Source organism: Falco naumanni, chromosome 10, assembly GCF_017639655.2.
Source record: "Falco naumanni isolate bFalNau1 chromosome 10, bFalNau1.pat, whole genome shotgun sequence".
Lineage (NCBI taxonomy): Eukaryota > Metazoa > Chordata > Aves > Falconiformes > Falconidae > Falco > Falco naumanni.
Genome location: NC_054063.1, coordinates 22720435 through 22736600, shown reverse-complemented (window position 1 = coordinate 22736600; position 16166 = coordinate 22720435). Strand labels below are relative to the sequence as shown.

The 16166-nt window shown below is 45.3% G+C and overlaps 1 protein-coding gene across 6 annotated transcripts in view; it reads right to left on the bottom strand.

Moving 5' to 3' along the window:
- Positions 1-706: 706 nt before the first annotated feature.
- DNAJC5 (DnaJ heat shock protein family (Hsp40) member C5) overlaps positions 707-16166 on the bottom strand; it is a 34653-nt gene continuing 19193 nt past the window's right edge. For all 6 annotated transcript variants that reach the window (XM_040608446.1, XM_040608441.1, XM_040608442.1 and 3 more), the window contains 4 exons: positions 12830-12966; positions 10208-10421; positions 8387-8558; positions 707-7748 (listed from right to left, as the gene is read on the bottom strand). In XM_040608446.1, the coding sequence (XP_040464380.1) occupies positions 7645-7748; positions 8387-8558; positions 10208-10421; positions 12830-12936 (597 nt within the window). In that variant the 5' untranslated portion in view covers positions 12937-12966 and the 3' untranslated portion in view covers positions 707-7644. The remainder of the gene's footprint in view (positions 7749-8386; positions 8559-10207; positions 10422-12829; positions 12967-16166) is intronic.

The window sequence follows — 16166 nt, the reverse complement described above, 5'->3', positions numbered from 1 at the left end:
TGGGCACAACCACAGCTGTGCCCACGGCAAGTCCCGCCAGGGAGCAGAGGCCAAGCTGGAACCGCCGAGTTTGTCCTTCCCTCCTCCCGGCAGATTTCCACCAAACACAGAATTTACCTTCCCAGAATGCGTGATCCCTGGGAAGCCAGTGCGGGTGACAGAAGCTGCTGGTGCCACCATGCAGGAAGGGCAGCCACCACCCGCGACCAGCAGGGCTTGGGGACGAGTCTTGTAGCAGCCTTTGCACATCTTTTCCTTTTGCTTCTGTCTCTCCCACCAGCAACGCCAGGAGAAAAACCCCGTCCCCAACACCGTGACCTGCAAGAAAGGCCATTCCTGCTGCAACCACGCAGCCCGAGCGGCCGGCCCCTGCCCCGCGGCCGGGTGATGGATGGTTCCTCATGCCACCTGGCAGCTCGGAACTTGTCCTTACACCCCAAATACCTGCCACGGTCCAGCATCATATAAAGGTCTTTGGCCTTTAACATTCAAAACACAGCGGGGAGCTGGCAGTGGTGCAAGGGGGCAGCAGGAGCCGTGCAGCCCCTGTCCCAGGGACCCCGCACCCATCCATGGCCGGGGAGCCACTGCGCACCATGACGTGTCCGTCCGGGGACAGCAGGAGACAGACCTGTCCCACATCCCACCTACCCGCGTCCCTCGGTCACGCAGGTCCCTCCTCTAGTAACAAGGAAAGAAGCCGATGCACTTTTCTGCATTGAAAACATTTATTTTACAACAGTGGTTTCAGATAACTTAGCAATCTTTATTTTAGTTTATATTCAGACATACAATACACAAATTACCATGCTAAAACATAAAATAATTCCTTCTGCCGTAACTGCGTGTATGTACAGGAGTTCAGTAGTATCGAGTGTTACAATCCACAGAGTTCAGACAGCCACATCTACTTACATACAAGTCAAAGTATGGTCCTTTAGTAACATAACAAAATATATATATGTCTATATTATAATTGTTTTTCAGATGCATTTATACTTCGATTGTGGTGGGGTTTGGTTTTGGTTTTTTTACAATTTTTTTTTTTTCTTTTTTAAAGATGGGCTCCCCCCCCCCCCCTCCCCCCGAGTTGAAGTGCAGTGCAAACACAGAGCGCGTTCTCTTCTGGCGTCCTCAGCTCCCTCAAGCTTTGTGAAGAGGCCAACACAGCCAAACCCCAGATGAATTACTTAGTTCAGGGCCTTGCTCACATGCAAAATGAACATAAACCGCCTCAGATGGCGGCAGTAACACAAACTGAACTGCCCCCAGCCAGCTGCGGGGGAGCGAAGGTGGGGACACACGGAAGGGAGGAATGACGGCGGCGGGCTCGGACACAGCCGGTGTTTGGGTCGTGCAAACCTCAGAGTTCATCTACCTGACGGACACCAACAACTTCAAGCGTGCAGCGCTGCCCCGTTTGCGCCCTGAAGCAGAACCCCCGTTCCGTGTGTCGGGGAGCAGCCCCGCAGGACAGCCCGGGCAGGGCCGGCGGTGGCTCTTCCCCCTCGCACTGAAGGGGTTTAGTGCTCACACAGGCGCTGGCCAGTCGTGCCTTTACACACACCACCACCTAACTCCATCTTTTAAGACTTGCAATAACTCCAAACCTGCCTGAGCCCCACCCACGAGCACCGTAAGTCGAGCGACCAACACAGACGCCGCAAGCGCGCTGCACTGTGCACACGAGCTCACTGCTGCGCGGGGGGAAAGGCCCTGGCAGCAGGTTGCTCCTCCTGTTCAAAGAGCACAGCTCTACCCCCTGTACCACCCCTGTATTTATACAACAGGATCCTTCCACCGATGCCTTCGCCGGTCGTTTCGCCTGACAGGTGTCGTTTGGTTTTTCCTGCAGCCGAAAGGGAAAAGCACAGCTCCGGGCACACGCAGCTCACGCCTCCGCTTGCCTGGCTGAGAGCTCCCAGCAGTACTTTGAGCCAAATTCCACGGTTTTACCACCAAAGAAAAAACAGCAGCAAATACTAGGTGCACACCTGTTGTATAAATATATACATATGTGCATATATACATACATACACACACATGATGTTGCAACCCAAAGCCTACAGCGTGGGTTTGGACCTTGCTCTGTGAGCTCAGCGAGTCCCACTTCGGAGAGTACAACGTGATGAAAAGCAGCGTAAGGAAAAAGAACCCCAAATCAACATGTCCTCCCACACCTCTAGCGATGAGCACATCAACCACATTTAAAACACCCCACGGAGCAGCCTGCACGAGTCCGAGTCATTCCAGAGACGGCCCCTGCCCTCATTACCACTGGGTTTCCCTTCCTTCCTCCGAAGGAAAGCTGGAGCAGGCAACGCCTGGCTCCGGCTGGAGGGGCCAGGGACACGGGGCAGCTCGCAGAATTCAAGTAGATCGGTACATTTTTGGAAAAGTATGACAAGCAACCGCTCACAGATGGCAAGAGTACACCCACACGGCTGGCTGGGGGGGAAAGGGAGCAGAGGAGACAACAGCACTTGAGAATGAATGGCCATTTTATATAACAGCTTCCTCTATACATATACATATATATATATATATCACCACCAGAAATTCCCAGCGTCTATCGTTTTAACAACAAAATTAACTGTGCATGAAACATTGGCATTTGATTTTCAAACGAAGGTTTGTCTTCCAGATTTATGGCATTTGGCTTGTGCAAACGTCAAAAGACAGGCAGCTTCCCTCGCGCAGTTTCCTCTTGTAAAGAACGCGTCTTCTTGGAAGGAAACGGGAATTTCAGTCTCGCCAAGTCCCAGACAGCACGTAAGCCTCCCAACGCAGCACGTGGAGCGGACCACAGTTCTTGCAGGACTTGAACACTGACAATTTTCCTGCCACCTTGTTCGCTATCGGTTACATTTCTTCCGAGATATTTTAAGCAGTTGTTGGTGTAATGATACACTACAAACTAGATGATTTCCACTATAATACAGAGAAGCGGCATCAAATGATTAAGCATGTTAAATTTATACCGACCTTACGCTATGAACAATTGTACTGGGGGGGGGTTACGTTTCAGTGCTGTAAGATTAACACGTATTTAAAGAGCATCCAGAATTATTAACATGAGGTGGGGGCTGTGAAAGCCTCCCTGGCCACCCTGCAGGAGTCGTCTGTTAAACAGGACGCCAATATCCAGTTGCGTCGGGTACAAAAAACCTGCGGCACAAACACATTTCCGAAATTACCTGGAAATGTCAAGAACACCGAAGGGCACCGGGCAGACCAAGGGCACAGACTAGCTGAGACAAGCGGGTACCCCCCTGAAGGAGTGCACGTGGTACACCTGCTCTGATATAACCCCCCCAAGCACACCGGCGTCCCTCTACGCAACGCCACACAACCGCTTTATGGATGGGACAGGACTATCCTCCCCGTCAGGCTCCTGCCCTGCTTACACCCGCTGTGTCCACAGGCTGACACGGAGGGGTCAGACACCTGTATCCCCCGACGGTGGTGCTGCTGCGGGACGCGGTGTTTCTCCGCATCGTGCGCCCAAGCCTTCCTCCTCGGTGTTTCTGGTCAGACTGCAGGCTGTGCTCACCCAAACCTCACAGAGCGTCACATTGTAAGAACACTATGAGCACTAATATCTAAAGCAGTTTAAAAATATTACAAATCTAAAAATAAGTCTGAAAGGTAACATGGCTCTAAAACATCACTGCGTGGGATCAGCAGAAATCTACACCCTATCGGACGCCACTGAGGTTTACATAAACAAATTTATATACAGATAAATATTTTAAGAATTTCCTACAAACGTCACAAAATGAAACTGGCATTTAACGGGTGCAATGCCCCTTCATTCACTTCAAGTGAAGCGTATGATTTGTTGTACTACAGTGTGCTGGGCATCTCCCCATCCCCGGGAAGGAAGGACGGGCGCTGGGTCCAGCACCACCTCCTCCTCCAGCAGCCCCGCCGCGGCCAGGAGGGATGGTACCCGAGCGCACTCGGCAGCTCTGTGGCAGCTCCTCACCTGAAGCTACCAACAGCTCTCCACGCAACACAGCTCAGGAATAAAGTCAGTGGTCCTTAACACCAGCCAGAGGAAGCTCTTCAGATCACTCACCCCAATCCTCCTCATCAGGAGGAGCCGCAAGCGCCAAGAGAATTGGTGCTGAAGAGGTTCGATGAGCTAGATGGAAGTGGCCAAACTACGGAAACTGAGGTCTCAGGCAACTTGTAAAAAATGATACAACTTTTAACAAACAAACAAACAAACAAAATCAAAGCTCAAGTTTTCATTCTGGCAACACGCTGAACAGAGATCAACAGTGCTCAGGTTTGATTTCAGAAGGAAACATTCTGCATGTAAACCAGGTAACGGGCTGTGGTGCCGGCAATGCCACGCTGCTGCAGCTCCAGTGAGGACGGCGCAGCTCCGTCCGCCCGAGCTCAGAACTGCTGAGTGATCTTCTGCACCAGACTTTTAACCGCTATTTCCAATATGACTTTACATTTACTAGGATTCAACTTGGCCATTTTGAAGTGCAACTCATGGTACAGCCCGGGATACTCTTGTACCTTACCGACAAGAGCAGAAAAAGAAGAGGGCATTAACCTACTTATCACACAATTCTTGTTTTAAAGCAGCAACGTTTGAATGGCTTTCTTATATAGCTCAAGAACTGCATTAATCAATAACCTTACATACAGAGATTAAAGAGTAACATGGGTGAACTTAAAGCAGTTTCAAAACCCATGAATATTCATCTAAAAACGTTGTTTCCCCACCATTCCCTGTAATGGGGATCTCAGAGTAGTTTCCCTTGGAGCATCTAACGTCGTTCTGGCACGTAACAGCACACAGGCTAATTTCCTAGTCACACCCCACCCACAGACACAACCGAAAGGAAAGCAGTCTCTCAAACTCATCCCTTGCCAAGCAAAGAACTAAACCAACAGATTTATCCTGGATGTCACCTTTTCCCAAACAGCACAGAACACGGGTAGCGGTACCGCCTCTGGCTCTCGTTTGCTGCCCACAATTCGGTTCCAACATCAGGAGACTGCAGAGCGACTCCAGGGGTGTTACACGGAGCCACAACCTCCCGCCAGCCTTCCTAGTTCACTGGAAGTAGCCCAGAGGGGTTATGAAATAAGAATATCATTCCAAATTAACACCGACGACCAGCCCAGAGCATCAGGGGTCACAGCTGCTCCGCAGCGGAGCAACCACCGAAACCGGCTTTGTGCCACCCATCTGAACGAACATGGGGCCACACGGTGTAACTAACTACAGCATGCGGGGCAACAGCCGCCTCATTCTACCAAGTCACTCCGATCAACTATGCTCATCTACAAAGCCAAAAAATCCCTAACTCTTTTTATTTATTTTTACCAAAAACCTAATTTGCACAGATAAGGGCGATTTTAACCAGTGAGTTTTCAGGGGACACAGCCTGCAGATACTCCAGCATGCAATTCAGCATCAAGAACAGGCTTCAGGCAAAATCTACAAGGACGCCCAATGTGACATTAATTTTTTAAGCCTAAAAATTGCTCTTCATTCCAAGGGGTCAAACAAAGACTTTAATTGAAGAAGGACCTCAAGCCAAATCATCCACGACTGTCCTCAAGACCACCCACGAGAGTTTGCCAGACTGAAAGAGTTAAAAGTATCTTCCAGTAAACCACCAAGTTTCAGGTCTAAAACAATGACTGACAAGGAGGAAATGACTTAACTGTGCTGCTGAAATCCAGCCAGTGAATTAAAAGTAACATTTCTTTCTGAATTTTCGGGACCCAATGTGGCAACAAAAGCAAGCTTATTTGCAACAAGCTCACATGCAGGCAACAATCATGTGCTCGTACCAACGGCTACTGGAAAGCCTGATTTTGCAAATGTCCCTCACTTCACATTGAGACCATACTGAGGACATTTTGTTCTACCCAGAACGTTTAACATGGTTTCACAGCAGATTTTACGTGCTCCATCATTTCAAATCGCGCAAAGATAGCGTGAAAATATAATCAGAACAATTCTCTGGCAGGAAAGTCCCTTCCTTTTCTGGTAGTTCTCTTATGGACCAACCAGGCTTTACCCCTTCAAAAGTAACACAGGGTCTTACAGGAGAGCAGTGCACAGTGGCTGTAAACAGCCTCTTGACAGAAACAGGTGAAAAACAGAAAGGGGAGACGGGGGATACAAAGCACAGTAGAGGCATTGTGATATAAAACCATAAAGATCAAAATGAAATTGTAAATAACCATTAAAAGTGCCAAGTGTAGGTCCTCTGGTAGCTGTTCTAGATCCTGACTCTGTATCGTCTAAAGCAGGATTATTAACAACAAAATATACCAGCAATTCAGCAGCTGCCTAAAACGCCTTTTTAAATAAACCACAGTTTCTAGAGCAGTGTTCAAATATGATTTGGTTTCAACATAGTACAGGAAACCTTTCAATGGTTTCCCCACAGTTGTTCCGAGGAAAAGAAAAACACTGGTGTAAACAAATCTAAATGCAAGACAATATGCAAATTCTACAAAGCAAACACAAAGAAAGGTGTTTTGTTCTTAAAAAATCCATTTAAGCACTCCACAAGCATCTTCATGAGAAAATTAAAGGGCTAGTGTATTACAAAAGCTTTAAAAAAAGACATGTAATATCCCATTTGTCTATTAAAACCTCAAGGTTTTAGAACAAGTTTTTAAAACCCCACTATTTTCTTTAAACATTTATGCTGTTGCCTACTGTCTGCATTTTACTCACTTGCTTATGAAAACCAATTAACCAGTTTCACTGTAAGATTCTCAGGCATTCAAAAAAAGCTGCACTATTTGGTCTTTAGCATTTCAGGACAACGACTGAACTTAAACCAAAACAGAATTGTGCTTGAAGTTAAAATCCCACTGCCACCACCAAGTAAGCCCATTCACAGTTGCTTTTGTGGCAAACTACAGTTTGCGGTTACATTGTCACCGAAGATCACCTTACACACAAAGAGCTGTTCAACAATTTACTGTTCAAAGATCGGAAACTCTCCCTTTTTTTTTTTTTCCAAGGTAGATTTATTTAAGCTGAAAACCAGCATTAGAGAGAACTCCAGCTCTGCAGGATTGGCATTTTTTTTGGTTCTTGGCTTTGTAAACTTGCTTAGATAACAATCAGGAATCGAAGGAAGAATAAAAGAATTGGTTTGTTGCACTCAAGTGAAAATCACAAACTTTTAAAGGTCTTTGACAGCTCAGCTGTACGGAAGAACGGTGGCTTCTTTTAAATCTCATTTTTAGGCCAGTACCACTGCTTAAAATGCAGAATGTCTCCATCACACTGATATTGTGACAACTCAATACATTACACCACAGACAGTTAACATAACTCCATACATGCTATAAAAAAAGAGATGGGGTGGGGGGGGGAAAAAAAAAGAAAGGAAACAAATAAGACCGTAGCTAAACTGCTTTAAATACTGCATGCTACAGCACTTCATGTATCATCAAGATACGACACTGAGAGGTGACAAAAGGCTGAAGGGATTACAAAATATTTTCGGCAGGTTGGAAAGCTGCCTTCTTACTGTGGCAGAATTATTCCCCCTCCCCATTCTCTACATCTAATGTTCATGATTCTAGTGTTGAGTTGGCCATGTATTTTTTTTTTATCCATTCTAATTACAGTGTTTCCTTAACTTAATTAAATCCGTCAGTGTGGTAGCTGGGGTGAGAGTCAGCTGTGAGCTGGGTTGTCTCTGTGGCTGATGCTGGCTGTATCACAATAGGTGCGTCTGAGGCCTCTGGAAAGCGAAGACAAAAGTCTTAGCACATCAAGGAAAAGAAACAGTGTCGTATGTTTTGGTAAGCAGAAAGTTACATCTCCCTACAACACTCTGATAATGTAATTTTACGCTCCTCTAAGAGTATGATGTTAATTTACTGGTTTCCAGTCTGCACACAGTACCATTAGGCTCAACTCCACATGTGGAACATGTAGCCCTTACACCCACAAGGCTCTCCAGTTTGTCAAATGATCAGAACAGCGTTGTACCCTCATCCTCATACATCAGAGGATCAGATCAGAACAGACCAGTATCAGAGACAGCTGGCAGGGCAGCAGCCTTACCCTTTGGGTGAGAGCCCTTTCCCAGCCACACTGGTCTGGCTGGCACGTTACCCAGCGCTGCGGGACGGAGGCCAGACGATGGTCACCAACCACTCCGAAGCTAGCCACACCAAGTCCAGTGAAGACCCTCTGGGTGTTTTCAGCAACTCTTACCCCTGGTGTCAGCGTTACCCCCCTAACTCTTGTCCCACCGCTATTCCCTGACCATCACCTACAAGCCCCGCGCTGATCTCTACACAAGAGCTGCTCCCAACCAAGCGCCCAGTCCGAGACCGACGGTCATTCCAGAAAGCTCACAGCGTTTCTACCTACCCCTTTCATCTGACTGCAACTGTGCCTCCAAGTCCTCTGGAGAAACGTAGTATTCCTGCTCTTCCCCTTCAGGAGGTTTAGGTTTACACTTCCCACAGCAACAATTACAGCAGCAGCACAGACAGCAACAGCAATAGCAGCCCGTGATGAGCCCGCAGAACACGAACAAGGCCTGCAAGAGGACACAAGGCAGAAGAAATATTCAGAACCTGTGCCTACCGCAGCGGGACCACGGTGTTTGTGACACTCAGGTAGGGAAACTGGAAACCAAATGTGGAACAATGCAGAGACACAACTTCCGAGCTACAGTTTTATAGTTCCTCACCAAGATATTTTTAAAAACGTGTGTGAAACTGGCTACATTTTACACTGAGGTGAATACTGCCAACCTGGTTTACTTGGAAGAATTCCTACAGTTTAGGTTTAAGTGGGCTGTTCTGCTATACCTGGAAGAAGATATAGGTCTAAGGAGTGCCTCTGTATTAAAATCCTGTGGTGCGACGGTTTAGGACAGATTGTAGCTTGCATAAAAATAACCCCGAAAAAGATTTACACCAGCTAGCTGACACACAGGCGGTGATGTACCTACAGCAGGGACGTCATCCCACCCAAGGCTGCAGGCATGGCTGCAAGGCTCACCACACCGAAGTTCGGGGCACTGAGGTTAGATGCAACCCATATGTGAGCAAGGCACCCCGAAGCCAGCCAAGTCTGCCAGGGGCTTGTCACAGTGTCAGCGGGCAAAATTTATAATTTTCATATAGGTCCCTGTGCAATCGTTCGGAAAAAATAGTTTTAAAGATGGCAAATCAGCACAGTGATATAACTACTCTCTTACCGCAGGGGAGTTGAGAGATGGAGACAATGCTGGTAAAGGTTAGAAAAATGAACACACGAAATGAAATGCCAAGACTAGGAAAATATTTTCGTCAGCCATAAAGCACTGTGAACAATGTCATGTCACTGAAGAAGTCAGCTGCTGCAGTTAAGAGGTTTCATACTTCAGTTTCACAGTCGTGCCGTCTTTTACTTATTACCTTCGCTCCAAGCAGAGCAGCCCGAAACGCAAAAGCCTGGACAATTTCAGCATGAGAAACGGGTAACGTACAACGTAGAGGGCTTTTTCACTTTTGAGTAAATGAGGTGTTTTTAAAATGTGTTACTTAAAAAAGACCGAAGCATATTACGCTTAAAAATAATTCCAAGTCCAGTGAAATGGAGTAATTCCTTGGTACTGGCAGCAGATTCCTAGAAGGCATCTGTACAACAGTTCTCACACCTCCTGCACACATGCAGTGCCTTCTAACAGCTTTTTGCACACATTTGTGAGGAAACGTGAGCTTGCAGCGTAGTATTGGTATAGTGCTGACACTCTCCTGCACAACCAACAAGGATGGGTAAGCGCTGAAGAAGTGGCATTTGTTCGGGGTAGCCTCTGAGGAAGTTGTAAGCATCCTTCTGAACGGATCTCCCATGTGAGCTCAGGTTCACAGTCAGGACTTCTTTTGCAAAATCATTTTGCCAAAAATTTAGCAGAAAACACAAAGAGAATACACCCCAAAGCCTCATCACTTTTAAATCCACTAGAAAGGTCCAAGTTTCTTTCAGCAACCTAAGTCTGGCTTACTAGGCCTGTATCACTGGAAGAAGATAGAAAAATTCCACTGAACCAGAAGCTGCCACACAGTAAGAGAAGCTTAATTAGCAGGTGTCAGAAATTCAGCAGTTTCCAAAAGAAAAAAACCCCACAATTATCAAATGGAGCTCTCTAAGAGTTTTAAATGCCAATCCAGAATAACTTCTCTTTGCACTTTTATTTACCTTTGCCCACCAGCTGGATAGCACGAAGTATGTGTTCACATTTTCTTCACCAAACTGCTCTGCCACATAGAGACCCAGGGAACCATACTTATCATAAATGTTTCGCTTTGTGGCATCGGTCAATATTGCGTGTGCATTATTGATCTCTTTAAATTTTTCTGCTGCCTCTGGATTATCAGGGTTTTTATCAGGATGATATTTCAATGCCAGTTTCCTGCAGAAAGAATAAGAGACGGTTATAGATTAAAAACTGGGATTTGGGTTTCTGGGTTTTTTTGGTATTTATTTTTTTTTAATTCCACAGCCTATCACTCAAGGCAGACTTTCAAGTTCCAGTTGGTTTCCTTCATCTGTGATTCAACTTCCCTGATGACTCTCCTTTAGATGATAACAAAAGGCTGCAGCAGTGCCGAGCTTAGTTCACAGGACTGACTTCAGACTGTTGGATTTGGCCCTCAGAAATCCAAAGGAAAAAAGACAGACATTGAAGAAAAGTAGTACTCCTCTTTTTTTTTTTTTTTTACCCCTTACTTCCAGCAATTTCCACCAATAAGTTTTGCTCCTGCTAAAGCAAAGACCAAGCTAACAGCAAAAAGACACACCAGAAGTCTAAGTATATAGTACCAAAGACAAAATAAAAGCAAGCTGCCACAGCTAATCTGCAGCGTCTGAACACAAAAATAGAATAGACAATCACTTGTGGTTAATTTGCCAATTCCTGTGCAGGAACAAAGTACTTTTCAGTTCAAGGCTTGCTAGAACAGAAAATGCTTCAGAGTTTTGAGACATCAGGAAATCACAACGTACCTCCCTTAATCATGCTAGATCTCTCAGAACTAAACGACAGCAGTTTACAGTCCCCAGAGGTCTCTGAACTAGCACAAAAAGATCAGATTAGGCATTGATAAATTTTCTAGTTCTGACACAGCCCAGGCTATTTCTAGAAATCAGTAGAAATAAGTGGCCAAACACCTCCTTATAAACAGAAAAAATGTACTCCCAAGTAGAAAAACAACACAGTATGCCAAGAGTTCTCCTCCACCAAAAAGGTATTTGTCCTCCTAGAGAAAACTGCCCCAAAGTCTGCTATTTGAGAAATACACAGAAGCCTGCAGATGTTTACGCATCTCAGTTTTGCAGTAGGGAAATGTTCAGACATACATAAAATAAAGATTTGTGCAAGCACACATTTGGATGTGCATGCAAGTATATTGCAGTGGTCAAACAATAAACTGAGTGAAACGTTCAAACTGTGAATGATGCTGTTCGGGTAAATAACATCCACGGCTGCCACTAATGCCACAGCCTCAGCGAGGACTGAAACAATCACTGATTTTATAATTGGAGGGAAATTGTATAAACCTAGAAAGGGCTTAGCTACCGTTGGGCGCAATAGAAAACCATTTTTCATTTCCCATTTCCTACAGGTACACAAACCCCATGCCCCCCAGGCCAGCAAAGGATGTTCAAACAGAGTGAAAGCAAGAGACGGTCAGTCCAACTTCTGTGAAGGAGCAGCTGATGAAACAAGATTCGATGAAGGTTCAGGTAAGTACGAAACAGCTACTTTTCACCCTAGGATCCAACTGAGTCATTCCTCCAAAGGAAAAACTGTTGTAGTCTTTCCCCTGCAAGAAGGTAAAATTATTTTCCAGTTGCCAAGGCTTGAGGATTACAGATTCAAGCTTCCACTTCAAGGTTTTAGGAAGACACAGCTAATTTCGAAGAGTCCGTGCACCCTGTTTATTCATACATTTCACCATGCAGTTGCCATCAGTATTAAAATGTAACTTTGAAAGGGAAAAAGTTCTGGTAAATGTTAAAGTCTAAAAGAAAACAACTTTGAAAAAGAAGAGTATCCTCATGTAAAGATTACTGCTGACCCCTAGTGTAACGTTAAATACATTGTCACTTGTCAAACAGTCTGCAGGACCCTAGCTCGTGCTTAAGGTGAAACAATGGCATTTAAGCCAATTTTGGGGGAAATGTGGAAAGGGGGAATGTTACAGGACTCTTCCTTTTCTTTGTTGTTGTGTTTATTTGTCAGTATGAAGCCACTTCATGTGTCTAACTTTTCCAGAAAAGAAAAAAAATAATCCTTTTTTAAAATAGTAACTCCACACAGAGTAAAAAGTTTTGAATTCATTTCTAGAAAAAAAGGCATTGTTGATACTCAAGTTTTTATCCTTATTTGCACCTTTAATCTACACCTCACTGTGCCAGAATTGGAAGTGATGAGCAAAAGGGCAGTACTGCACAGCTGTGGTCCCCGAGCCAGACACAAGGCTACGTAACATGGAAAATTTAACTGATCACAGACTTAAAAACTCTGTTCAACTTTATCTAAAGACCTTTTAGAATGATACTGCATATTTGAGAATTTAACTTACTAGAGAGGCAAGATGTAAATATTTAACAGCACTTACATACAAAGCCTAGGTGTGTTTTCACACCAATTTTTGCAAGAAGCAACCATATTTTCACCTGTTTTCTTACACGTTTTTCTTCCAAAAGGTTTAAGCAAACCAAGGCAAGCCTATACATAAACAGCCCATCTGCTGAATGCTTAATTAAAGCTATTTGTGCTATTTGGGCAACAGATGTAAAAACTTGAACCTTTACCTGTATGACTTTTTGATATCATCTGAAGTGGCATTCTTGTCCAACCCCAGCACGTGGTATAACGATTCCCCAGAGGTAGAGAGCGAACGTTGCCTCTGGTCTGCCATCTCGAACTAACCTGAAGAGAGAACTGGCCCCTGCCAAAAAAAGATTAAGAAACGCTTAAACAAAGAAGAACACGGGTCTCATTGATCAAATCATCCTTAGAAACAGAGTTTGCATGTGAAAATCCATCTTTTGTAAGGTTTAAATGTGCTTTGTAAAGAAAAGGCTCTTAACACGTGGAAGTTTAAAAGTTACAAAACTCAGTGAATTATCAGTGAAAACAACTATTACATTGCCAGCACAGCAGGCACCTCAGAGTCACTACTGTATACACTCTTCTTTCCAAAAACCCCAAACCAACAGCTAAGGTATAGCTACGTACTACGTAACATCCCTAAAGCTACTCCATCTTCTTTCATAGTATTAAGATAACTCACTTGTGATAACACCTATAGAAACTTGACAGCACGGGGGTTGCTATTACATGGAAGCTGCCTTTTTGCACCAGGTTTGCACAGGGGTAAATGATTTCATTCGCATTTTCAATTGCAGACACGCTGTTGCATTTAAAATAAAAAAAAACCCAAACCCAAACCCCAATCTCCACGCACCTCCCAAGACCCCAGCCTCCCACCTTACCACTGACACTAAGTCAAGCAGAATCCTTTAGACAAATCCAGGGTGAGCAGGCCCGTACATCCCACTGGGGAAGAGGAGACGCCCGCCCACTTAGGAGACCTCCGCACTCATCGGAAGGCGCGGATCAAACATTTGACATGTACCGTAATTAAAATCACGCTACTTGAACATGGATTAACCCCCTGCTCCCAAACCCAACGTGCCAGCCCCCAGAGGTGTCCCCTGTGCCATGCCAGGGGCGGGTATGGAGTGTCCCCTCACACCTTGAGCAGCTTAGCATCTGCCATTCTTTAGCTGCAGAACCGCCGCAAGGATGAGCATCCTGGACTATTGGCTATTTTTGGATTATGTCATTACAGTTAGCCTACACCAGATTATGTAGTCTTTGAAAAAGATATTTAAAGCCCCGGACTTTTCTAATTTAACTCTTTATCTTATATAACAAAGTTAGTAACTTCAGCTTTTAAAAGGTTCCATGGAAGGGACGCTCCCAGGCTCCGCACCCTGCCCTGCCCGGTTCCCGGTGTGACCATCACACACAGCACCATTCTGTTTGTACCAGCACCGGGTATCTCCCTGCCTCCACAAGTGTGACTAGGTGGCAAGGATGTGGACAGAGACATCACAACTGTCTTGCTCCATCAGAGCCTACTGTTAACTACCCTGTCACATCTGGCCGCCCCAGCTTTACATCAGTCCAACCCTGGACACTAGTCCAGTTCCTTCAGGTGGAATACGCCGGTTAAACTACTAAACACTCATCCAATTTCCTTCAAAAAGTCTTTGGCAGCTCTGGTAAGTTTAATTAAAAGCTACCTAATAAGGAAGCTATAAATTATTAACAATAAAAGGTGCTTTGCCTGAGAATTCAGAATATACCCTGAATCTGGCAGGTGAATGTGTGGGTAGGGAAGGGAAATCTTTCCCTTTCTTTCAAAAGGATCCAGCTCAGCTACGAGAAGCTTTGGTTACAACAGGAAAATCGCCGAGTGCTGCAAGACACAACACAACTCATTCACTTGGGCACAATCTGATTCACCAAAAGTAAAAAAAAAAAAAAACCACAAAAAGTCAGAAAAGAAATCCTCCATCCAGGAGGAAAACACCAGGCACAACCCTCTGCCTTCTCCCTTCTGCAGCTACGGGTCAAGCTGGCTGCAGGCTCCCAGCCCCCCCCACGCTGGCAGTCCCAGTGCTGAGGTCAAAGACCTATGATCCTGACGTCTATCCAGTAATCTAGCTAATCACACAGGGCTGCTCCGGCGCTGCCCCGGCATCGGCTCCTGCTCCCCCGCCACCACCACCACCACCCGCAGCCTCCCCAGCAGCTCCCCACCACGCCGGCACTGCGCCCTGCCACGGGAAGGGTGTCTGTCCCGACTCCTTGCCAGGGACCAGTGGGATTCATCTGAAGTCACAGGGGGGAGCATCCCAGTTGCGATTTGGCACGTTAATTTAGCTCTTCCAAAGAGGGCATATTGCCTCACGCTGGAGCTTCCAAGGTGTTACGAACACCTGCATTGCTTTAAAAGCCTGTAGCTCTGTTTCAAGCAGAACAAGCTTCCTTCGACACCAATCCAACGTGCCCTCGGTGCACAGATGCTGCAGATCACAGGTATACACCATGTTCTGCTTAATACCATCTCCACTGTTAAATTAGGGCCAATTTATTAAATAAAAATTAATTCAATTTGAGCCAGGTGATATCTATCAGTCTGCAGGCTGCCTGTCAAGGATAAAGACAAGCACAGGAATAAAAGTCCCCGCTGCTGCAATCTTTGATCGCTTCAACCTGAACAGCTCAGGCTGTCTGGAGTTGGCTGTAATGGGGTGTTGGCATTTATTTTTCAAAATAGGTATGAAATGGACACGCTGCCCTTGGCAGAAGAGTGGAAGACGAGGTGGTAATGGGAATTCAGCTGGGAAGCTTGTTATTTAAGGGAACAGAAGCGTATTATTACCAGGAATGCAACCTTTGGCATTTCAAATATGAAACAGAATAAAGGTGAAAGTTTTTTACGTTCAGAGTGCTTCATAAGCCAGGGTATGATCTATCCTACTGTTTTCACAAGTGGCTCTAATTCACAATACTGAAAGCAGCTCTGTATTTTTAAAAAGTGTTGTATTCAGCAGCAACAAGCCATCTGCTACACATTCTAACCAAGCAGGATGCCCTGAAGAGGTTTCTCTGGAAAGCTCTGAAGAAAGGTAATCCCCTGGATTAAACAGCACAGTTTTTAACCACCTGTGTACCGGAATATCCTGCATTAGCCAGCTTCACCAGAAAACACAACAGTTTTCAGCATGACCAGGTAAGTATAATTGGTACCACTGTGCTGAAAAGACTTAGATTAAACCTGACAGGTTATATATGGAAGCCAGCCTTAACGTTTTAAATACATCAATGGTAAATTGAACCTTAGAAAGACTAATTTTCTTTTTATCCTCCCAAAAGCAGCCTATCAAGTTTCCTGAAACTGGTGATATCTTAGTTTCTGCCAGGTCTGCTGTCCCTTTTGTAAATTGTATTTAACTCCTTAAAATGGCAAACTATTATTACAGCCAAGAGAACTGAATAGTTCTCTGCCAGTTTAGGGAATTAAACACCCACAGAACATCCCAGTGAATGCCAACCCCAAAAAGGGTGGCAGTA